Consider the following 24,912-nt stretch of genomic DNA (forward strand, 5'->3'; position numbering starts at 1 on the left):
AAGTATTCAATTTGAATACTTTGTTGCTCACGGCAGCACGCACGTCAGCACGCCCTGCCCCCGAAGCCAGCACCTTGAACGAGGCCTTATTAACCCGCTCAACCTCAACTATGGAATCAGCGTCTTGCAGGCACATGGTTTAGGTTACGATTGGTTAGCAATTCTGTCAGTCACACCTATTCCGGCTCTTGACCAATAGGAGTCTTTCCTCTCTGGAAAATAAGGTGGAAAACGCGCCAATCTGCTGTCACAGCTCGGCTTCCGATTGGCTACGGGTTGTGTCGCTCTTGGCGTTAACAGTGTTCTCATTGGCTGCCCACACATGGCGCCAAATCTGAGTCGGTGGAAGAGGGCGGGCGGTGTGTTTGACGTCAGGGAGTAAAGAGAGAAGCGGCGCGGTCGGTAGGTTGTTCTCGTCTCGTGTCAGTATGAGGGGCCGCAATCCGGGTCATGAGCAGGCAGGAGGGTGATTTTCCGCTGCTAGCCACACCCTTCCCTCATTGCAGCTTCAAATCTACCCGTTTGCAGGTACATATGCCGTTCCCGGGCAGGGTACAAGTATATACATGATTTCTTTGTATCTGATAACATTGAAACCAGATCTCACGTTTGCCCTCACACCCTTGAGCGCCCTATGAGCACTGTGGTCCTCGCCATCTCTGCCGGGTGTAGCAGAATATGTATATAGTAGGCCCGCCCGCGCGTCCGTGAAACGGAAGATTTAGTCTGCTGGGGTTGGCAAGAGGCCCGACCGCGTGTCTGTGAAACAGCAGATTTAACGCCGCGATTAACATTCGGTGGGGGCCCGCACGCATGTTCTGCAATGCTTCAGGTTCGGCGTGCCGACTTTTTTTTTTTCCTCTCCACTTTATATTTAGTGTTTATTGTGCCCGGCCGCTCCTCTTTCCCGCTCACCGTGTGAGGATGGACCCGGCCCGCTCGGCTCATGTCCGGGGAGCCGGCCGCCTCTCTGGCCTGCCCGTGGTGAAGGCTCTCTTCTCCTGCGAGGCAGACACCGCCGCCACGGCCCTGTCTCCAGTCACCAACCTGGCTCTCACAATGGACCAGCTGGCGGTCCTGGGCAGGTAATGTGTCTCTCTGTCTCTGTATGTGTCTGTCTCTGTATGTGTCTCTGTATGTGTCTGTCTCTCTCTCTCTGTATGTGTCTGTCTCTCTCTCTGTATGTCTCTGTCTCTCTCTCTCTGTGTCTCTCTGTATCTATCTCTCTCTCTCTCTCTCTCTCTCTCTCTGTATGTGTCTGTCTCTCTCTCTCTCTCTGTGTGTCTCTCTTTCTCATATATATATATATGCTTTAATGAATGTAAGGGGCTCCGTGTTTTATGGGGGTTATACAGATATGCTAAAACCCCAGACACCGCAGTACAGATCTCCCTTTGTAGTACAGTGTACTGATTGGCCCTGCCTGGGGGGGATCACATGTTGTTGGACCAGATAGTCTCCATATTATGGAGACTATTTTCCAATAATGCATGGGGAATCTCCCAAGATCCTAGATGAGCGAATATATACGGTACATACACATGGCACTGCTACCATGTCTGTGCCCATATTCCCATCTAGATCATGGAGATCTCCAATCCGTTATTGTAGAATGGTCTCTTAAGATGAAGAACTACCTGGTCCAATAACATATGGTTCTCAGTGCCAGACGGTACTAGAAATAGTGGGGTGTCTGGGGGCTTTAGCATATCTTCTATATATTTATTTTTAGTACTGGAAACACCGACTTTTATAATGGATTCATACTAATTTTTTAGCGTGGCCTGTTAGTACAAAGCATTGCCCTTTTGTGCTGGTCTCAAGCGTCCCCTCTCCAGGTAATAAACTGATGCAGGGTATCGTTGGCACATTAAATGGCCCCTGCTCTTTAACCACTGTGCAGAGCATTGCAGACCCCTGTGCAGAGCATTGCAGACCCCTGTGCAGAGCATTGCAGACCCCTGTGCAGAGCACTGCAGACCCCTGTGCAGAGCACTGCAGACCCCTGTGCAGAGCACTGCAGACCCCTGTGCATGGAAGGGATGGGTTTTTTTAGTTCTCACTCGCTCTCCTTTGGGCGTTGCTGCCGATTTGTCCCACTGCCAGAGTTAGGGTTTCGGGTCTACCTTCAAAAGTGGTGGCTTGTGAAATACATGTGGAGGGGAATCGTTCCACTTCAATGCGACTTATTTAACCAAAGATCTTGCACGCGGAGTATCTGGTGATTTGGTACAGTTTGGCCTGTCCCTCGGAGGGACCTAGGAATAGTGGTGACCAGCTCGTTGTTAAATGTCGAAGTGTCCTGGTTATTGAAACTATTTATTGGACTTTTAATATGCTGACATATCATCCTGATGACACCTTTTTAAGAAATGATTTGACACGTTGGATGTGGTGGTCGGATTATACATTTACATGGTATCCTAGTTGAATGGAAGATTTGCGTAGGTGTTTACTCCCTGTGCTGGGCTTGGGTAACACCTCACGGCTCATGTATTCAGCACGCTTTACAGCTTTAATGTGTTGCTCTCCGAGTCTCCAAACCCCATATAAATGAGCAGCTACTTAAACGCTGGTAATGAAACGACACGTGTATTGTAATGAGTATTTTACCACTGTAGATAACTACCATCCTCTGTAAGCTCTTAGGAAAAGGAGTCCCTGCCCTGAAGTGTCCCTTATGTCTGGAGCACTTCTTCCTATTATGCATTTGTTGTTCCATAAGATTGTCACGTGTTACTGCTGAGAAGCGTGATGTACGTTAATGGCGCTATATAAACATACACCCTGGCAATACTTGATGTTAAATCTTGGGAAAGCCTTTATCACGCGGTTAATGCCTGGCTCTGCAGTGCCGGACTCCAGCATTCAGTAAGGTTGTGCGGCTGCGCAAACTGTGACGCGGTGTGATTGCGTTGCATTTTTTTCAGATCAGAAGTAATGCCGTGCTGCGCTACCATTTTAAATGAGCCTCATTTGTCCCTGCAGACAAAAACTCCCTGCAGACAAAAACTCATGTGGACATTTGCATGTCCATCAGCCTTGTGAATGTAGGAGCCATCTTGTGTTCTGGTGCATCAGGTTACTTGGTACTTCTCCAAGTGCGTAGTATTCCTCTAATACTCATCGTGTTTTTCTGTTATTCTCTCTCGTGCTTAAAACGTCCTTCATAATATGAAGGAAACGTAATGGCGTATTTCAGTGTGCACATGCAATGGGAAATTCTGCACGGTTTTTATACTACCTCAAACATGGTGGCAGCTGTAGCAGCGTTTCTCTCGTTTCATAGAGCTGTATTGTGCCTGCAAGCGTCTGCATTCTAGTTTGTGGAGGAAGGAAGCCGCGGTGCATTGTACCAAGCCTGTGTAAAACGCCTGCGCATTTGCACTGTTGCGTATTCCGCTTCCCTGTCTTCATGTTACAATAACTTCCCAATGAATAATACAATCATTCCAAGGCATTTGCTTAATTGCTGGACATCTATTTATTTTTTTAAACAGGCTTTTGCGACGTTTGTGACATTAACTTTAAAAATACGTTTATAGGTAGGTGACAGCGGTGGTCTTACACTCTTTCTCCCCCCCCCCCCCTGTGTTTGCAGTCAGTGTGAGACCCCTAAACGGAAGCTGGGAATGCCGCCCGGCCGGTCTCTGAGCAGAGGACATTCATCGGATTCCATGGACGCAGGTCTGTGAATTGCAGCACTTATGAATACTCTGATTTGTGTTCCCTCTGCACCAGATATGCCTGAGGCCTGAACAGGTGCCTTATAAATGGGAGTTGACTACTCAAATGAAACACATTTTTTAGACATTTAGTTGCAAATGCAACGTACCGTATTCGGACACATTTTAGGCCCAGGTTTACTAAAGCCGTAAACTTTGGTACGCCCTGGCTCCCATTCAAGTGCAGACGGATTGCGGTGTGTCCACATTTTAGCAGCCTTCAGTAAATATGGCCCTTGGTTATTCATTTTCAGTGCCTTACAGACTTCCCTGCAGCAGTCGAGGTTAATCAGGTAGTTGGGGCATATTTCCATTCTTAAAAGAGCAAGCCAGGTTTTTTATTATAATATGCAGGTTTGAAGCAGAGGTTCTGCAGCTGAACCCGGTTCATTTCGGCTCCGCGGGCCCCCGGCTTCCAGAGATACTTACCTCCCAAAGGGCTGCCGGTGTCCCTGCAGTTTTCTGTAGTTTAAAGCTGCCGCGTCACGTGGGCCAATAGGAAACGGCACCGGGTGATGTCACGGCTTCCTATTGGCCCGCAGGGCCCCCGGAGCCTTGAAAAGCAGCCATATAGTGAACCCTGGAGTGGCTACCGGAACCTTCTATGCAGGTAAGTACCTCTGGAAGCAGGGGTCCCCGGAGCTGAAATGAATGGGGCCCAGCTCTGGAGACCCCCTGCTTCAATGGTGAGATTAAAAAATAAAAATGAAGGGGAACTGACTTTGCTTCCTTTTTAATGTCGCACGGTTTCCTTATTTTGCCAATAGTTAGTGCAAGCTCCTGTCCTTGGGCCTACCTCTCGATTCAACTTACTACTGTAAATGTTATGGGTCAACTGCTTATCTACTGGAGAAACCCAAATACAGCAGGGCCCCGGGTATACGGCGGGTTCCGTTCCAGAGGCCCACCGTATAGTGAAAATCGCAGGAAAGCGGATCTGGCGATTTTCACTTCTGCGCATGCGCAAACCGGCATGTTTGCCGTTCTGCGCATGTGCCACCTATGGTATGCGCGTGCAACCTGCGGTCTGCGCATGCGCACCCGCCCGTTCTGCGCATGCGCGATTTACAAACCAACATGGCGGCCCCCTTCTTGGTGCTGCCGTATCAGCGGATCGCCGAGAAGCGGGGCCCTGCGGTACAGAATAGATTATTTGTTTACTTTAATTTAGCAAAATAAAATGCAGCTAAATGTTACAACCTTTCCACTTTCAGGCCTTGGTCTTGATTCTCCTGGCACAATGGATCGAGAAGACATGGAAGAAAAGTATGTATTAAAAATGAAGCACTAAACTATTAAACTTTTCCATTTGTGTCCAAAAGACCTGATCTTGCCCAGTTGGCATGTGGTTTACGCAGCCAATTGTCAGCAGGCCTGTTGTCAAAACTGAAATACTCCTGTTTTTTGTGCTTGGTTGTCTTGCTCTAGTTTGAATTTGGCTTGGCCTTGCTTGTATTTCTTATTTCAAAAGGGTTAAGTCCAAGAGAAAGGAAGTTCTCATCTTGTATACATAGAAAGTGGTTAAAATGTGACCTTTCTTTGCTGTCATTATTTTCCATCTTAAAATTGATGTGGCTGAATTAAAGGGGCATTTCCTCTTCCCTGTTTTTGTTTTAATGAATGCAGCCGTTCTATACATTTACAGCAATGCAGTTATCTAAGCTGCCGAGCGATTCGCTCTCCTGTGATTATTCGTGGAGGTCCTGCTTCATGCGTGTAATTTGGCTGTCTATTTCAAGAGGAATTGCTTCCCAAGGAAGCTTATTACACTAAAATCATTCAATAGAGCATAGAGCGAAAGGAAAAAATAATAATCTAATGCTACGCTGATGTATAGGATTTGGGCGGTAATGCTGTGTGAAAGCATGAAACTTCAGATCACCTACCCCCCCCCCCCCCCCCCAGCAAGCCCATTTTGGGATGGTCTTGCTTTTTGTCTGCTTAGCAGATAAGTGATCAGCATGTCTGTGTAAACTCCCAAATCATGAATTGATTAGGTCATTTGAGATAACATTGCTGCAATACAGAAATCATCTGATTTCAACTCATGAAATGGAAGTGCTGTCCTCTGTCTCCCATGTGATGGGTTGAGATTGCAAATAATCAAAGCCCCGTGGAAATATCCCTTCCTTTTTTGGCACAGGCCACCTACTAACATGTCTCACAGAATTGCTCTAGTAACGGCCAGTACTGGTACATCAGATGACAGCTGTGTGGTGCACAGGAATTGTATTGCAGTGCGAAGTTAAACATTTGAGAACATCCTGCCGTGTAAAATGTTTCTATTCAACCAATAAGGTTAAAATCTGTTGTTGGCTACAAAACTATGCTGATAAAAGTTGGCATTTCCCAGTCTTGCACTTTCTGGATGCTTAGGCCTTGGCTGTTGCATTGGTTTACTGAAATGTTTCTGTATTCTCAGCAGTTTGCACACGGGTCGTTGAAATGGTTAAAACTGTTGGTAAATTGTTAACCTCCTTAAATTGGTTTGAGACCTTGCAGAATATGCATAGTTTACATTCCTATGTAACAATGCCTTAAGTGTCCCCTTGTGTCCATGCTAACTTGGTGTCCCACATCTTGCTCAACTAGTTTGAACTCTAATCACCCCAAATTTGCATGGGCTAAACGGTGTATAATTATATGGGGCTATTCTTTATTTACAGCTCCTATACTTCACTCTAAACTACTGTGGCCCTTGAATGTACATTACCTTGCCCCCAGAAGTCCGAGTACTAATGTACTGGTATACATTTAGCACCCTAAACTAGAAACTATATCAAACTGTAATTAAGGCTTCTTTTATTTTTAGATTTGAGAAAGCAATCCGGGATTCCGGAAGATTCATTCAGTAAGTATATGGTAACCCAACTATAATGGTGGCTACGCTTACTTACTGGGAGAAGTGTTTAAGATTCATAGTGTTAAACGTGCCTAAGACGAACACATTGAGAAGTATAGTAGCTCTTAGTCTAATGGGAAGAAAACATTAAAGTTTTGCATTGAGTGGCTAATAGTGGGTTGGTAGCCCTGGTTTTTACTTTGTCAAATTGCAGTGACGCTCCTATCTCTCGTATTCTCCAATGGTTCATGAGCAGAGGACAGTACTTGAATTGAGTTTTTGTTTAGCTTTTAATGCCTATCTCGTTTATAGCACTAGGTTGCCAATAAGAAGAATTCATTCACTGCCGGTAAGTTGATTTTAAGCATCAGGCCTTTTGTATGGTGAAATACAACTAACATTTTAACAAGACTTCTTATTCATTCCCGAGTAGTCTTGTCTATAAATTCTCATGTTACGGTCTCGACATAACAGCTTTTTGGGGGCCAGAGGTAAAAATGGCGGCAGGATTATAAAGGGCAATTATTTTTGTTCAGTTATTTTAATTCCTATAATAGTCTGTAAGGCTTTTATTTTTAATATATTCTAAAATAAAAAGCAGGGGTTAGCATCTGGGCTAAATTTTTTCCCAGTATTGAATGCCTGAAACTCGGTATTTTAAGTGATTTTAATTTTCTTGTTTTTTTTTTTTTTGTTCCTTTAAACTTTGAGGAATTAATGCTCTAAACAAAACCTGTCTCCTCTTGCTGAAACAAGACCCTCATGCAACACTTGGACCTTAAGTCCAGCTAGCCTTGCTGAAAATATTTGAGGAATGTTGCTTGCAATTAACTTGATTAGCAGAAGCATTAATCTTGGTTCTGTGTAGTGTGCTCATTTGCATGTCATTACCCAGAATCCTTAGCTGCAGTGGAAGCACTAGGCTAGGAGATAATGGGGAAAGGCAGGGTTGTAGACCTGCCTGAGGCCTCGTTCAGGGTGGCAGAGACAGGAGTTGGAGGGCGCACGTCCGTGTGTGTGCGCGCGTCAGTGCTGGGCGATGTGTGCTCATCATCCCCAGCAGACCTTTTCAAGCGTTCAGGAAGCGGGTCTACAGACCTGAGGTTAGGGATGGGTGTTGCTCTTCTCACTACACTTTCCCGAATGATTTAATTGGCTACCAAACAACTTGAGTTTATGCAAACTGTAGCCAACGTCAACTCCGTACTTCGGCGACAGGGCAGCTTCTACCCAGACAACTGCTATTTACTTTAAACACTGCTTGGAACGTGCGCATGTGGCGAAGCAGGCACCCTGAACGAGGCCTGAGATGTGGTATTTTCATTCATTGGTTTGGTATAGAACTTGCACTGTGTAGAAATGTTGGTGAAACAAATGTACAATCACTTTGTTCTTGGATACGAACAATTGCACTGTAGGTCTTTCTAGGAAGCGTTTGTGATCACATAAATAGGAGACTCAAACTTAAATGTGGTTTCCTTGACGAAATTGCTGGTTTGAGGAATCAGGACAACTTGTAAGGACCAAAGTGGCTGTGCGTATGCTGTTAAAGGCCTCGTGACTTACCCACCATACCATGGGGCCTGGCACTCCTTTCCTTAGGAACGCTGAATGCGACCTTAACATGCAGGAGGAACACAGACTCATCTCCCATTACATGATTGCTCCGGGAAGCGGTCACGTGACTGCCATGTTGGTGCTACCCACACCGGCGCTCCAACGGTTAAGATCCCTTGTCCTGTATAGGGTCAATACACAGGATCTTCATCTCAAGGACCATATTGACTCTGGATCATCCATTGAGATTAGAGGAAGGGATTCTTTACAATTAGAGCAGTGATGATATGCAATGTATACTGCCCAGGAAGGCTGGCTGCAGACACAGCAAATGTCGTAAGGAAAGGGTAGATTTCTTTAGAAAATCAATAAGTTACTCAATAAGTGAGTTAAAATAGGAATGTTGATTCAGGGAGACATCTGCTTCACTGGAGCTAGGAAGGATCTAGATCAGGGGTTGGCAACTCCTGGCCTGTTTGTGGCCCTTGACTAAACATTGAGCCACCTGTGCTGAAGCAGGGATATCCTGGAAACCTGACCTGTTGATGGCCATTGAGGACTGGCGTGGCCCACCCCTGATCTAGATAGACACTCGCTAAATGTTTCACTCTGGTTTAACGTTTGCCTTCCTCTGGATCAACAGGATGAGTATCTCGGGCCACTTAGAATTGAGCAAAGGTTGAGCTTGGTTCTTCCCCCACCTTTCCCAGCCTGACCTGCAGTTAGATGTGGGTTAATGCATTTCCCATGCCTATAAACGCCATGTGTATTTACAACCGTAGTATTGTGATGCTTCGTTGCTGATGGACCTGCTTAATTTGTTTCCTCAGCAAAAGTTTCTGGGTTCCAGCCCTGCGTTTAAGAGGAGCAGTGCTGACTCCCTAGATTGTGACGTCTTCCAGAGCAGTGAATTTGAGGAGAACAAAGAGAATGTATGTACAATATCGTGAAATCTGCTTAAACGCTTGCATGAGCACTGCTAGTTACAAATTCATTGGCTTGTATAGGAAAACAAATGCAAAAACCAGGCTCTTCCAAATTGGCCTCCCAATATTAGTGATATTCTACCCTTTGATCCCAAGTCTAGTAACAAAGGCGTCCATTCGTGGCATCAGGCATCAAAAAATGATTGCAGCCTGGTAACCCAGTCAAGTTAAACTCCTCTTAGCAGGTCCCTACACTAAATGCAAATTATTGTGATGTGTGAAAATGCCTAAAGAGCTAAATAAATGCAGCATTTATGCCATCTGCGATTCCGTGCAATTAAAACGGTCAAAAGCCAGAATAAGGTTCCCTTCATTATGAAGAAAAATTGAGAGCACAAGTTCTTTGGTGAATTTCCATGGTATAAATGTGAATACGGTGTGGCCCCACTACCTTTGGCCTATTAAACAGAGGAAGAACTTTGTCTTAACCGTGGGAGGTCACAGGGCGGCCAAAACCGGCGGCAGGATCCTCATGCTCTGGCATGCAGGCCTGACACTTTCACTCATTAGGCTATTGCTGTAGGAAAGATTTGCTATGAACACTTCACAAATGTAAGTTATTTGCAACCCTCCCCTTCCCAGGAAGCCTTTCAGTTTAAGATGCCAACAAGACCAGTCTCTCGAGGCTGCCTGCGTTCCCGTTACCTGGGGGAAGGAAAAGATGCGCTTGTGCACAGACAGAAGTCCGCCCCAGCTCGCATGGTATGAGCCCTGTTCCACACGTGTAACTATACAGCTATATAATCTAAGAGGAGCTATGCAGCGCTCCTTGGGCTCCTAACTTTGGAGTCTCCCAATGTGATGACCACCAAATGGTGGTCTGTGATTTCTGCGCACTCCACATGCCAAATTTGGCTATATAATGCATGCAGTGCTTTATAGAGGAAGCCTTTATATTACTACAGACTTGCATAGCTAAAGTAAACACTAACCGTATTGCTCTCCTAATGCCGTGTCATCCTGTAATTGAGACCCAGCACTGCACTACATCCTAGATCATTTGATCACAACCGTGTAGTTTCTGAGATGAAGCCGATTACCAACTAAGTTCACATGTACGTGCTCACTCTGGGCCCCATCTGTTTAGACTGAATATCTCCACCTTGTCGTTTGGATTATGGTTAAAAGGGCTGGTTTCGCTTGGGTTTTTTTTTTTTTTTCTACCATAGTTCTCCTCCCCTGGAAAGGACACTGAGGTCGGGAACGCTGAACTGGTCATGGTACGGAAATCTTCTATGTCATCCGCCACGACGGAAAGCAGTGATGATGGCTTCTCTGAGATGTTGGGTGCAGAAGACTTGGAGGTAGGGCTTTACCCCTTGTGTCGTGTGCTAGGGATAGAACCGGCTGTGTGGGAGCTCGACGAGCTGCTTGAGCAAGTGCAATGAAACTAGCGGGTGGGACCTGCAGTCGAGACCCATTCGAACTGCCAGAGGGTAGCCGGTGCCAAGCCTGATACAGTGATCACTCCCGTGAAGGTGGTCGTGGCGTCAACTGGACCCTCTTGTCCACGTCAACGCACTGGTCGTGGCGTCAACTGGACCCTCTTGTACACGTCAACGCACTGGTCATGGCGTCAACTGGACCCTCTTGTACACGTCCACGCACTGCTTGGGAACAGTGACCTAATTGTTTAACAAAAATGCATTTGGGTGATGAAAGGTAGCAAATGCCTTGTGCACTAGTGGTGGGCTGAAATAAAGGGCTGAAGACATGCAGTGGAATTTAAAGCGACCATCTTCTGCGTTACGGAGGACATATGTTGCAGTCGAAGTTCACTTACAGAGTTTAAAATGGCCAATGCTATTCACACATTAAATGTGCAATTCCATAGTCAGCCAGTTGTTTTTAGGGGCTTCTTAAAGGGGAGGTTTTCTTTCCCCCTTATCCCACCCTGTCCTTATCAGAGAACCAATAAAGATGAGGGGGGAAGTCTGGCTGTACAGGCTCTTGCTGATCACACAAGGGAGCAAGCCAGAGCAAATCAAAACCCTTCCCAAGTCTGTTAAATATAAAGTTACACTACTTGTAGGTGTCGTAGACGGGTAAAAGGGTATTTATTACTCGGATGAGACCCCTTAAACATGTCTCTGCAATTGGTTCCCTCTGGTCCTAGGAGGAATTGCCACTTTAAGCACGCTGGTTGCATAAATTGTAATGCAAGTGACATGTTTTGAGCATTGGTTCTGAAGGGAGAAGGGACACATGGCTGAAACTATTGCTCACAACATACACTGACAGGCAAGCTTAACCAACATTATTTGGTTTTCTGAGGCTTGCGGCTGAGATTTCAGTAAAACAATAGATGGTGTGACGGCAAACGGTCCGTGTCTTCCTTGCTAAATAGTGTACCTTTTTTATTTGTAATTTTTTTATTTTTTTTATCCTCAGAATGACATGGATTTCCCCTCAGGCATGGCAAGCCTCTGGACAGCCCCTCTGGTTATGAGTAACACTGACCATGTGCGTATCCAGCGTCTTTGTATAACATCTACCTTCAGCATGCGTAAAATGTGAATCTGGAAATCGGTTAAGCCGCCGGTGCTGTATCCGGTTGTTTGCCCTTGAGGACTAGAGTTGGCCACTCCTGGCACAGGTTGTTGTATTGTCTCTCTTGTATTGCAGTGCCATGAGGTGAAGTCTCGCCGTGCACTAATCTCTGCGGGCAGGCCTGCACTCAAAAAAAGGTTAGAGGTGACACAAGACGAGATGCCCGAGAAAAGCAAAAGGAGGCGAAGCATGTTTGAAATGACCAATGAAGAGCAGCCTGAAAAGGAGCAGGTGTGTCATTGCGTTCGTGTGTACTGTATAATTGGCTGTTTTGGCGCCACTATTTTTTTTGGACAATCACGATCTATATAGATGCAGCAGACATTACCCCTGTCAATGCACAAAATAACACGTTGAATAAGATGTTATCCCCGTAACCATTGTTTCCAATGACACGGTTGCATAATGCGCCTGCATTGTTAATGGGTGCAATCATGTCTGGTCTGTGTGTACAGCATCTCCTGCTTACAGGGTAAAGATGTAAAAAGATTGGCGCCAATTCTTGCGTTCTCTTACAGAACAGTAGTCTCGTGCGATCCAAGTCCTTTTCCAGTGAAGAGATTGAAAGTATATTGGACAACGACCAGCGAGATGTTATAGGAGACTTTTCTAGGGTAATGCCTTTTTGTTTCATCTTTCCCATTGTACGGACTTTGTTTGCCGTTTCTCTGCTATTTCACTAGAGCAGTGAGTCTTCTGCGGGATTTGCTAGTTGTCTAAGATTGCTGCTGGAGATGCTATTCAAGTTATATCAAAAGTAGGACATTAAATGTTGCAAGATGCTAAATCCCTTGTTTTATGGTCCAAAGACAACTGAATATTGTGTGTGTGTGTATATATATATAAGCAATGTAATCCTATCTGAGTGACACTGACGCCATTTAACTCCTTTAGGTGTATCTTTTTCCCACGGTGGATGGGAGGCACCAGGACTTGAAATATATCACTCCTGAAATGGTGAGCTTGCCACTTTGACAACGTTTCTAACATGACCTGCTCGTTTAATTCTCAGACTTGTACTGACCGATGTTACCCCCGTCCCCCCCTCCCTTCCAGATGGTCCTGATTCTAAGCGGCCGGTTTGACCACTTCATTGAGCGATGTGTGATCATTGATTGCCGATATCCGTACGAGTACGATGGCGGACACATAAAGGTTGGTTTCCTCCTAGCATACTTTCCTGTTGGTATTACTGCATCCGGGGCTGTACAGACCAGTGTGAGCTTTGCCCATTTAGCTCTAAATTGGCTACTGGTAATCCACAATATCTGGGCATTACAGGCCTGCTAAGTCTTGTATAGGGCTGACATGTGGGTAACTGATTTTTAGGTGCTTTGATTGAAGCACGCAATTAATTACTGTGGAAAACTATCTTCACGTGTAGCAGATGTTCACGGGTTTGTACTGTTCTTGTGCTCTGTCACCTCCTTAAAGATGTTTTGAAGTGGTTGTCCTTTAAGTGAACCAATAGCACATTAAACAGGTTAAATGTAGGTGGTTACTTACAAATATTTGTGTGTTGGTGTAACCACCAAAGTGCCAATTAACCTGGTTGACTTCAAAACAGATGCGGTGTGACTTGCTGGTCACGGCAAATAGTGGTTTCCTTGGTTTATTTGCTGTGTAATCGCTAAACACGTAATGAGACTAAACCGCTCCAAGTCTTCACTTGCTGATCTTGTCCGCTATTACATCTCTATTTATGCAGCGAAGAACATACAGTGGAAGTTGGAATAAAATGTTACATCACACTTGTCCCCACCAGCCTTGTTCTGTTTTATCACTAAAATAGTGGATTTGTGAGTGTGGGCTCATTCTAAAGGTCTCGATCAGGCCTGCACAACTCCGGTCCTCGAGGGCCGCAAACAGGCCAGGTTTTCAGGATATCCCTACTTCAGCACAGCTGGCTCAATTAGTGGCTCATTCATACTGAGCCACTAATTGAGCCAGCTGTGCTGAAGTAGGGATATCCTGAAAACCTGGCCTATTTGTGGCCCTCAAGGACTGGAGTTGTGCAGGCCTGGTCTAGATAAACCATTTGGGGTAAGATAAAGCATCCAATGTTTCCTCTGCAAAATATCTGCCCGTGCCCAATATCTGCCCGTGCCCAATCTTCAATCACGTGAGTTCAAGGTTCTATTTACTTTCAAGACGCCATAAATCTGTACTAAACTCCAATCCAAATGGTGTCCAGTGAGCAAACCCACAGGGAGAGTTGATTACCTGTTTAGACTAGTCTGCATTGGCATTAGTCCTGTCCTTAATGACTTGTATGGCGCCAGCATTCTGTAGCGGAGTACAACGCAGATGTATTGACAATAACAAACATAATATAGTACATAGTTTAAAACGGAGGATGTTGGGGGGGACAAGAGCGCTTCAGGGCGAGTGGTAGTTCCGGAAACTTTGCAGTTGGAAATGTTAGGGAGCAGTATCGTGTTAACGTATCGCCCTGCTCGGCTAATGACACAATGCGTTGTCACGGGTCCCTGTGACACTGGAAGGAAGGGACTTTTGTCACAGGCTCTAGTCTAATGTCATTGTGGTGATAAATTTGCATGCAAGCTTGTTTTCTTTACTTACTGTATATCTTTTATACACACTCCTATCTGATAAGGAAGACTCATGGTTGTGCCAATCTGGTGTGCAGTGTAACCATACAAATGTAAGTGAGCCGACGGCTGTTACCGCTATTCTGCAGGGCGCCATTAATCTTCACATGGAACAGGAGGTAGAGGCCCATCTGCTTAAGGACCCCATCCTGCCATCTGATGGCAAGCGCGTGATCGTGATGTTTCACTGCGAGTTCTCTTCAGAGCGAGGGCCCCGAATGTAAGTACCATATCTGTCTGGGTTTGTAACCTGGCTACGCCCCATGTAAAGCTGTGCTCAACGTTTTCATGTAAGGAACCGTGTAATAAGCCTAATCTCCGTCAGATGGCTGTCCTGTGATGTCATTAAAGTGCCTGTGCCCTGCATCTTTCCCAGTCACTTCCTGTGATGTCATTAAAGGCTGTGCCTGTAACTGGGACCGTTTGGTAACGGGAGCCTTTGCTGTGATAAAGTTGTCACAAGTTGCTGCCGTATTCGAGGCTTCTGGAATATGCTGTGTTACAGGAGTCATTGTGGCGAGAGGGAGACACTGGGATGCCCTTTTTCTTGCTGACCGGTTACAGCAAGTACCACTGTCCAATAGGTGGGAGCGGGCCTAGAAGGGGCTTAACACCCCAAAGTTTAAATTGCCCCCTGCTCGTTCAACCCCTTGCTCACTTATTTCTTTTTTGCTCCCCATATTGTCTGGTGCTGTCTCCCTCTTGTAGTAATTCCTGTACTCATTTTTATTTTTCTAAATCACGTGGTTGCGGTGTTCCCTGCACGTGGTTGCGGTGTTCCCTGCACGTGGTTGCGGTGTTCCCTGCACGTGGTTGCGGTGTTCCCTGCACGTGGTTGCGGTGTTCCCTGCACGTGGTTGCGGTGTTCCCTGCACGTGGTTGCGGTGTTCCCTGCACGTGGTTGCGGTGTTCCCTGCACGTGGTTGCGGTGTTCCCTGCACGTGGTTGCGGTGTTCCCTGCACGTGGTTGCGGTGTTCCCTGCACGTGGTTGCGGTGTTCCCTGCACGTGGTTGCGGTGTTCCCTGCACGTGGTTGCGGTGTTCCCTGCACGTGGTTGCGGTGTTCCCTGCACGTGGTTGCGGTGTTCCCTGCACGTGGTTGCGGTGTTCCCTGCTTATAGTGGTGGTTTTGGTTATTTGCAGCCGTCTGTAGATCTCCTCTAGAGTGGCTTTCTCAGGTGTGGTTGTACTTAGACATTAATTGTCAGGAATGCAATGTGTAATCGCAGATTTTGTAGGTGTAATGTATTTATTTTCCATCCCATCCTTGTGTGGTGTTCATTAAATGTGCTTTTGGCTATTTTGTGTACTAGTCTCTTGGTAGGGAGTCATAGATGCCCCCTTAGAAAAATGTAACTTGTGGTGTGCTGAGGACCACTGGAATTTTTGTAAGACTATATTTTAGGAACGAGGGATTCCTTATGTCCACGTGATCCCTGGGCTATTAATTTGCCATAGATATTGTGTATGTATCTACAGTGTTTACATTTGTATTTGTTTTGCTGCTTGCTCTAGTCTAATCTTTGTACACTGTAGGTGCAGATTTGTACGGGAGAAGGACAGAGATATGAATGTATACCCAAGTTTGTACTACCCAGAGCTGTACATGTTACAGGGCGGATATAAAGACTTCTTCAAGAAATCTCAGGTGAGAATATTTGATTTAAAGAGCAATAATTTGGTACTAGCCAAGTTTTACCCTTAAAGGGTTTCAGCAAATGACAGCCTTGTCATTGCCTCTGCCTCTGGGTTTTTTTTGTTTGTTTGTTTTTTCCTGGTATGTTTTGCAGTACATATGGTGATCATACACAACTTGCTGAACTTTTGCCGTTGGAGCACTCCATGAATACTGAAATCTGTTTCTGGCCTCCGCTGTTTATGTATTGGGGCAGCAGTGGGGATGTTGCATGACTTTAAGCTAATGTTACCACTGTTTAATGAGGAATATACTAGCCGTGGGGGTTTCCTCCTGACATAGATGAATGAACTGCATAAACTTGAAGACGTGTACCTTGGTATTCCCTATTCTGCTTGAGGAAGAGCTCTGGTCATCCTTATTAGTATAATTTGTTTCTGGCCTTACAGAAGTTGTGGGATTGTCTGGATGTCGGCTTATACTCTTCCGTCCTTCCTACAGGCATTTTGCGAACCACAGGGCTACCGTCCCATGCAACACAAAGACTTTAAGGAAGACCTGAGGAGATTCCGCATGAAGAGCAGGACGTGGGCTGGAGAGAAAAGCAAAAGGGAACTGTACAGTCGCCTCAAAAAGCTCTGAGATCTGATGCCCCCTGCAGACTGCCTGCTTTACACTCGGGCCCCTGTCTGACTGGCATTCCTTTGTGTTTTTACTGAGCAGGACACAGTAACGAAGGTGTTTCATGAGAAAACTATAAGCCATTGGTTCTTGTGAGCTACTCCACTTCTGTTCTGGCTTTGCACATGGACCTCTAACGGTACCTGCAGTACCACAATGAACTTTTACAGATCAACACCCTTTGCATAGCTGGGAAGGATACCTACTCTTCCCGTCCTATTTTGACCCTTTTGCTACTGAAAGTGTGGCAGTGGTGCACGTAGACATGTGCACGGCGGTGCCTGGTGATCCTTCAGTATCAATCTGGGTTAACGATTTGAGGTTTAAAAAAAAAAGCCACATTTTGCTTGTTCTTCACATACGGATTCTATTAAAGGGCAGCAGATGTGGGTATCTTTCCTGATCAACATGACCGTAACTCTGATCGTCATGACCAAGTTAAATCTCTGGGAAAAGGGATCAAATGAATCCTGAGTAACGATCCCTCTTAATTTATAGGCCCAAAGCCTCCATTGTCCCCCCCCTTCCGCTGTAGATGCTAGTTAACTGGTGTGGTGCAGTTAAACTAACCAAACTGCCATTTCACGCGCTGTGACGGCGTCATGCGGTCGTTAGCAGAAACTTTATAAAAGCACTTGAATTGCTTGCCGGTGACGTGACCTCTGGCATGGATCTGTTCTCATCCTTGTGAGATTCTACTTTTATACTACGAGCCCTGTATGATTTCCATCTTTAAGCTCATACTTTTTATTTTTATTTTTACCATACTCTTCTTTTTTTGTTTTTTTTGTTTGTTTTTGTTTTTTAGATTATTGCCAACCCATAGTGAGAAGATGTTGTCCCAGCAAATAACTTTCAGTAACTTGGTAAATGAGGGCATTGGAAACCCAAGCTCATGAATATGTAACGGGTTTTAACACCATTATTTTATAATATTTTTTTATTTTTTTTAAGCAGGTTTTTATTTTCTCTGTTTTGAGAAAGTTCTTTTTGAATCAAAGATTCGCTTTAGGGGAAGTGTTGATCACGTTTTTTACTCCAGCGATTACTGCTGTAGTACAGGGATGTTTTCTCTGTTGCTAGACCTGGATTAGAATGGATTAATAGCCCCATGTTTCATGGGTTTTAATCAGTGTTTGGTTGGGTGTATATAAAATGGGGAACTTGTGATGTGATTATAACATAGGGAGTGCAACTTCACTGATGTATGGGGCACCGAAGCTGATTTTTAAGCCCACTGCAGCGGTGAGCACCGTAATATCGAAAATGACGACATTGAGCTGTCGCCTCCCTGTACAATGAAGGTATGTACAGATCAAACTGATCTGTCACTTACGTTGCTGTTATAACCTGTCAAATGCCAATACAAGGCCCTACTACGCCATTTAGTGGATGAGGTCCTTATTTGAATTCAGCAGGCAGAAAGCGCTAATATAGCAGCGGCATTTGACTAGGAACGTGGTCTTAACGGTTTATTTGCCGGGCAGCGGTCTGTATTTATACGTAGACTACAACGCATGTACTGTATGAGGCTCTAGCTTCCTACCTGCCAAGATGTAATGGTCTAATATGGTTGGTGACTAGTGTCTGCCAACTATTGTTGGTGACTATACTTCATGTGACTGGTGCCCCACAGCATTAATTCTGGGGAGCCCGTTCCTGTAAGCGGCAGATCACCCTGAAACTCTTTGCCATGTGGTTTGCTCACCGTATGGCTGGCACATGCCTAGGTGTCAAAGTGCAGAATTGGGAAGCTTGTCATATTGAACACTTCCTGGCTCTGCTGTCGGTGTCACCTGTGACTGAGGAAAGGGCAATTAATTTATACCATTCTGCTCTGTATATGCATTCTACTCCATGCTACGTTCTGAGTAGTCCAACTACTATGACACAAGTGACATTTTTACATGCCACATGTTTAATCAATGAATATACATGACTGTTCATACTGTACCTTTGCCTTCAGATTATGTTGACAATAGTCATGTGACTTTTCGTTAGAAGGTTTACAATGTCCTGTAGGGTTGTGCATTTTGTAATGCTTTCCACCTGCTACAGGAAAATAAACTACCTATAAACCTGGAACTGCCTTATCTGTGATGCCTGTGGCACTGTTGGTTACAGCCAGTCTGAATGCCGACACGTACCATTTTTATCTAACATGGTTTTCTGGTTCATTTAGGCGTGTGCCTGCAAACTCTGAGATCGGGTGCATTATTCTCTATTTGGTACAATTTTCAAATGACCTTAAAATTGCAGGGAACCCCTTTTGGCGGTGCCGGTGAACCTACAGCTTGGACCTCCCCTCAACAAATCGTGTTGGACAGTCTGAGATCTGGCATCTTTTGTGCACCAGAAACTCTTTAAAGCGCCACAGAATATATTTTGGGTTCTTGATGCAAGAAATCAACCACTCTCATTATCCAACACCATATCTGGCAATTCCTGACTCAATTTCTGTCACGTTCTGCATCTCCCTGTCTAGTTTCTATTTTAGGTGAATTTTTATTTTTTTATAATCTGCTTATTTACTTGCATCAGTCTCCCTCCTCATCTCTTCCCCCCCCCCCCCCCACAGGGATATCACTGCCAAATGGTGGTCTATACATGGCATGTGACTATAAAAATGTACAGCTGCTGCTTCTCTTACGTCCAGCCTTATTCTACATTGCGCTAAAATGCTGTACGCTATGCAGCGGCCTCTAACGGAGTAATGCAGCGTCACGAGTGACACAGCTCCGATCAAGTTCTACTTGCACAAATTTTGTCCCCTTCAAAAAACAAAAAAAAATGTAATTAGCATGCAAAGATCTATTGTAGCAAAATGTCCTAAAATGCGCTCTTCAAAGCGTGCAAAGTTTAATTCGGGCCCAAAGACAATATTACAGAAGTAGCACAGTGCTTGGTTACCAAAAATATTACAAGAAACCTACAGAACGACAGATGCATACAGTCTCCTAAAAATCAACAGGATCAAAATAGAAAATCTAATTGTTACACCATATCAGATTCCTTCAGAGAGGCTTGGAGTTGGAAATATGGGAATTAATGTGTAATTGGCATAACACTCCCTCGATGTTAAATTCCAAATTCATCTCAAAATCTTTTTTTTTTTTTTTTTTTTTAAAGCTCGAATATTGTAAGCCCAGGAGAGTGGTCCCCGGATCAAGGGATTTTCTAACAGGTTGACAGTCATCCACATCTGCAAAACAATCTCATGGCAACAAGACACCAACGCCAAGTACCATCCCTCTCTCCAGACACCAAGATCACCAGGCATCAATGCTCTGTCAAACCAGTGAGAACCACCAATTCATTATTATTTCTCCCCCCCCCCCCCCCCCCACTGGTTCGCTTGATACAAAGGGCACTACAGATGAGCAGAACTTGGAGACTGAAAGGGACAGTCTAACACAATTAGGTTATTTTACATGTGATACATGAATTAAAGCCAGAACACCGCCGGTAACATCAAAGATCTCGTACAGAATATGGTCACATTTCAGATAATGGTGCATTAATAATCATGTAGTCTGAGTTGACATCATCCCAAACAGCCTGGATGTTCTTAAAGATTCTCGGTGTAAATTCCTTGGAACATATTGCTGACCCAAGTTTACACACTAATTTATAATAAAGGCTGCAAGTAGAATAAGACCTAGAACCATTAGCTCTGATTCCACCATGGGATTTAAATTTGGTCTTACAAGTATTACAAAGACCTTATGAACCACTACTGTCAATCACATGGTTAACATTGAAGACTTCCTTGGAATAACTTGGTGTCTTGTGACCCCCCCCCCCTTTGCATTTTTCACAAGGACAAAGTTGTCCTCAAGACAATACCGCTTTTTCCTTTCAAAGGCAATTTCATCTTTTCACATTTATTAGGAAATAGTGGTACCCTCTGTCCAGACCCCAAGAATCAGGAAGAATGACTACACACCATAGACATGGTTTGAATTCTAAGGGCCTATATTGACAGAATGGAGTCTTTTAGAACATGGGTGTGCAAAGTGGGGGGGGTGTGAGGTTTTCTGGGGTGACGGGTGTGGCAGTTACAAAGGCTCTGCGCTGCTACCCGAGGCATTTAAATTTAAACGCAAGGCCTCTGTAACTAATTTACCTTGGCTTCCAATGATGCGTCATGGTAACCCGGTGTTGCATGACGTGTTGCCATGGCAACGTGATGTCACGACCCGCGGGATTTAATGCTCGGGGGGTGGGGGGGCGCGAGCAGGGGGGAAATATAGCGCACCCTTGTTTTAGAATATCCAGAAATGTATCCTGTTCGCAGGGCAACAGGGGGGGGAAGATGGCGATAGCCAGATGGCTCAAAAACCTTATTATACAATCTTCTAAAGCATCCAGAAGCTCGCCACCACTTTTATTAAAGGCTCATTCTACCGAAGCCATCGCAACCTCCTGGGCTATGAAACAACATGCATCCACAGAGCAAACCTGCAAAGCAGTAACTTGGTCATCGCCACACACATTCACACAAGGCTGCGGAGTATCACTGAGACTGCTTTTGGAAGGAACGTCCTCTAGGTGGCGATATCGCTATAGTTTTCCCAGCCCAAGTTTATCAGGGGGAAACTGCTTTGGGACGTTCCCTCACATTAGCGGACGGCCGACAATTTCTCTTCTGATGGCGCCTCCGTGCCTGGTTCCCCCCCCGCTCTGTTTTATATTTGATCTTTAAGCTGACTTTGCGCTACGTTTTCTTTGTCATTTATATTGTAAGATTTCGTTTTTCTGGGCTCGTGTATATGTGTGAGCTTGTTAGGCCGCGTCCAGGGTGAAGCTGCGCGAGCGTGCTCGTGCTCAGCGCGATCAAACACATTGCAACAATGTGTGTGTCCCAAGTGCGCGCACGTGCCCGTGAGCGCTCAGATGCTTGCCGAGACAACATTTTAAAACAAATAGGTTGCGCTTGCCGTGGTCACGTGTGCGATTCAGCCAATGAGGGCGAACCTCTCACGTGATGTCACAAGCACGCCCCCCCCCCCCCCTCCCACACGTGCAACTAGCTGGCCAGGACTCGCCCGGGGAACATGAGCGCCTGACGTCACGGCCTGCACAACTCCAGTCCACGAGGGCCGCAACCAGGCCTGGTTTTCAGGATATCCCTACTTCAGCACAGCTGGCTTAATTAGTGGCTCAGAATGACTGAGCCACTAATTGAGCCAGCTGTGCTGTGAAGTATGGATATCCTGAAAACCTGACCTGTTTGCGGCCCTCAAGGACTGGAGTTGTGCAGGCCTGCCTTAGACGTTCCAGTGTATTGAGGCAGGTGTAGGAGGGGCTTATAAGGCCTTAAACAGGTGAGAAGTCTCTCCTACCTTCAGGCAGGAGGAGCATGTCGGAGCTGCCATGGAGGGACTACGAGAATTTGTGTTTTCTCCAACACTGGAAACTACCTTGAGGGGGATGAAAAACGCAGTAACGGATCACATTTTTAATTTTTTTTCTCTTGAACTGGCTACGCAGGGCAGTACTTTATTAAACAGGGCGCTAGAGCAGAATATTTTCACCATATTCATGTGGTTTGAAAAATTGCAAGGGAGGGGAACAAAAGACCCCCTCAAATGCGTCCCTTACGGTCGGTATTTTCGGTTTAAAAACGTTTTTTATATTGACTCCTTTTACTTTTTTACGTTTTTGATATTGAATCCTAGGTTTCCGAATAATAATGGCTTCCATCCTTTGAGTTGCTGTATTTCTTAATTTAATACATCCCAGCTAATATATTGTGGTATTTGTTCTTGTGTTTAAGCTTCGGGAAAAAAACTGTAAAACCTCTTCAAAAACAAACCTTTAAAGCTGCCGTTTAAAAAAATTATTTATTTTTTTCCATTCCACATGTGCATCAATACAATCTGCACACTGACAAGTGATTCGCTAAGCTGCAGATCGATCCGTTCTCCTGTAATCAATCGCTTGCTCTGGGTTATTTAATTCAGTTATTGCTGCTAAACACGATGCAAAGTTCAGTGTGGAAGATCATGTGACCAGGCAGTAACTAGATACAATTGGTGCACTGCTAGAGCGAGGGCAGGGCTCAAAGAGCCAAAGCCTGTCTCAGAAGGGGAAGGAGGTGTGACTTTGTAAATGGTTTCTATAGAAACAAAAATGTTTGTTACATTAGAATACATTAAAAATGTCTTTAAAAATTGTTTTAAAAACAAATGCTACACGTATTTTCTCATAGTACAGAACTGATTTATTTTAAAAAAAACACACGTAGGATATTGGTTGATCTGCAGCTTTAAAGGGTAGAGAGGCCGTATAACACTGCAACCATCTCGTAAAGGGATTTACAATTAGTATTGCATGTCTTCAAGATGGCGCAGTGTTACACATTGTATTGTGCACAGATTTTTAAAAATCCCTCATTCCCTTGTTTAGACAGGACAGGCACGTTTGTTCTAAATTAGAAGCCTTTGCAAGCTTGTGCTTCGGTCAAAAATGAAATGAGGCAAAAGGGCCGGTTGGGCTCCCCTCCCCCTTCACCCCCCCTTTATATACTAATCCGCTTTGCGAGACTTTGTAGTTATATTCTATATGGTGCATATATGTATAAATAGCTACTGCGATAGTGATGATCTCTTTCCGTGTTTTTCTTATTTATAGAGTCTCTCTTGCACCCAAGCTCTGCGGTGATACACTGTCTAATGATCCTTCCAAAGTTCTGGCACTCAAGATTAAAACATTTGCTTCTGACAGTGTGATCACAGTGTGAGTGTAAACGTCACACCCGCACATGTGTGTGTATTTCTCTGCCTCCCTCCTATGCCCATACAACCCAATGGGGATTTAAGCCTTGCCCAGTTGGGGGTAGGACAACTTTCAATCAATAAAGGCTCCCTGTTCTGCTCGCAGTAGTTATTCTGTCCTATTGGTCAATGGGGTAGATTCTCTCTTCATGGGTTGAATTATTTATATTATACATCTTGGTACGAGGCGCCTTCGGGTCTCCTTTTCCCGGACTAGGGAGGAGATTTGCCCAAAGTCCCCATAATAATACATGCAGTATGTTGGCCCAGTGAGAAACAAGTAGGGTTTACGCGAGGTCCGAGCTATTGTGCTAAAATGATGCCCCCTTGCTTTTGTAGTATTCGGCGGCGAGCTATGCCTTCCTGCGTACCTGGAGGATCGCAGCTGTCGTTGGCTACTCCAGTACAGCATACTGGACACCTAACAAGCTCCTATTGAACCCCCAAAATAACCACAACATATATATAAGCATATGAGTGTCACAGAGGAGTGCTACTGAGCATGGCAATATATATTTAAAACCAGAGACAGAACATAAAACACAGACAGAGCTCAGTGCACATCCAGTGAAACTCATACACGGTACAGTGCCTAAATATATATGTATAAATATCTATTAAATAAAATGGTCTTTTAGTTTAACATTTTGGCCAAATTGTTGTAAGCCCCTGAGCCACTATAGATATTTATACATATATATTTAGGCACTGTACCGTGTATGAGTTTCACTGGATGTGCACTGAGCTCTGTCTGTGTTTTATGTTCTGTCTCTGGTTTTAAATACTCCAGTACAGGGTAGAAGGGCCACCGGTAGGGAAGCAGGGTGTACTGGTGCTGACAAGCATTCTAAGGGCAGGATCTGCAGTCTATGATCTATACGATCCATAAGGATCCCCTATGGAGAGTTTGTATGCAACTACAGTGGAAGCAGGATTTGTAGGACTCCTATGATGGTATGTGGACTACTGAAGCAGGTGCCTTATTTGTTACTTTTTTTGACCTTGGGTTGCATGAAACTTTCCTGGCTAATTTGCCTAGACTAGTTATTGGGCCTCCGCCCTACCAGCAAGTGAGGCTCCGAGACCTGCTGTTGCTCTGCTGCCAGTTCAGAGATTTGTTCTTTGCTGTGTGAGCCCTGCCCCTTTTGGGTTGGGGCCTCCGCGCCCTGCCCCCTGGTCCACTGTACGTACATATGCCTGGGTTCCTATATAATGCTGTAGGATTATTGCGCAGTTTTGGAAGCGAGCCTGGCCGTTCCTTTATTGCTAGTTGGCGTGTGTCTAATATAAGGTGCTGCTGGGTTCCACTGTGCACCAGATGCCCTGGCTCTGCACACCCTTGCTGAAGGACCTCTCACCTGGGGCTCGCTGGAGAGCTTTATACTGTAAATCAGGGCTGTGACATCCACCAGTGGAAGCGTCCCACTCTGTAACACCCACAGACAATGTTGCTGGTCCCCGAGAGAAATTCATCAATGTACTGACATACACAGTAAGTGCGAAAGGTACAAGAATCGCTTGCTATAAATCCAGGCCGCAGCAGG

The 24,912-nt window shown here is 45.1% G+C and overlaps 1 protein-coding gene across 2 annotated transcripts; it reads left to right on the forward strand.

Annotated features, from left to right (window-relative positions):
- The first annotated feature begins 225 nt into the window (after nt 1-225).
- CDC25A (cell division cycle 25A) lies at nt 226-18,674 on the forward strand. 2 transcript variants are annotated; one of them, XM_075588188.1, is made up of 17 exons: nt 226-402; nt 879-1,085; nt 3,602-3,687; nt 4,940-4,991; nt 6,538-6,576; nt 6,880-6,916; nt 8,955-9,056; nt 9,693-9,812; nt 10,280-10,414; nt 11,502-11,573; nt 11,736-11,891; nt 12,179-12,274; nt 12,555-12,617; nt 12,717-12,815; nt 14,362-14,492; nt 15,809-15,920; nt 16,410-18,674. In XM_075588188.1, the coding sequence occupies exons 2-17, from the start codon at nt 925-927 to the stop codon at nt 16,548-16,550; spliced, it is 1,602 nt and encodes a 533-aa protein (XP_075444303.1). In that variant the 5' UTR covers nt 226-402; nt 879-924; the 3' UTR covers nt 16,551-18,674. The 2 variants fall into 2 exon arrangements, with proteins under 2 accessions (XP_075444303.1, XP_075444301.1); XM_075588186.1 differs by having other exon boundaries at nt 227-528.
- Nucleotides 18,675-24,912: the final 6,238 nt, after the last annotated feature.

The sequence above is a fragment of the Ascaphus truei genome, chromosome 2, assembly GCF_040206685.1.
Source record: "Ascaphus truei isolate aAscTru1 chromosome 2, aAscTru1.hap1, whole genome shotgun sequence".
NCBI classification, from domain to species: domain Eukaryota; kingdom Metazoa; phylum Chordata; class Amphibia; order Anura; family Ascaphidae; genus Ascaphus; species Ascaphus truei.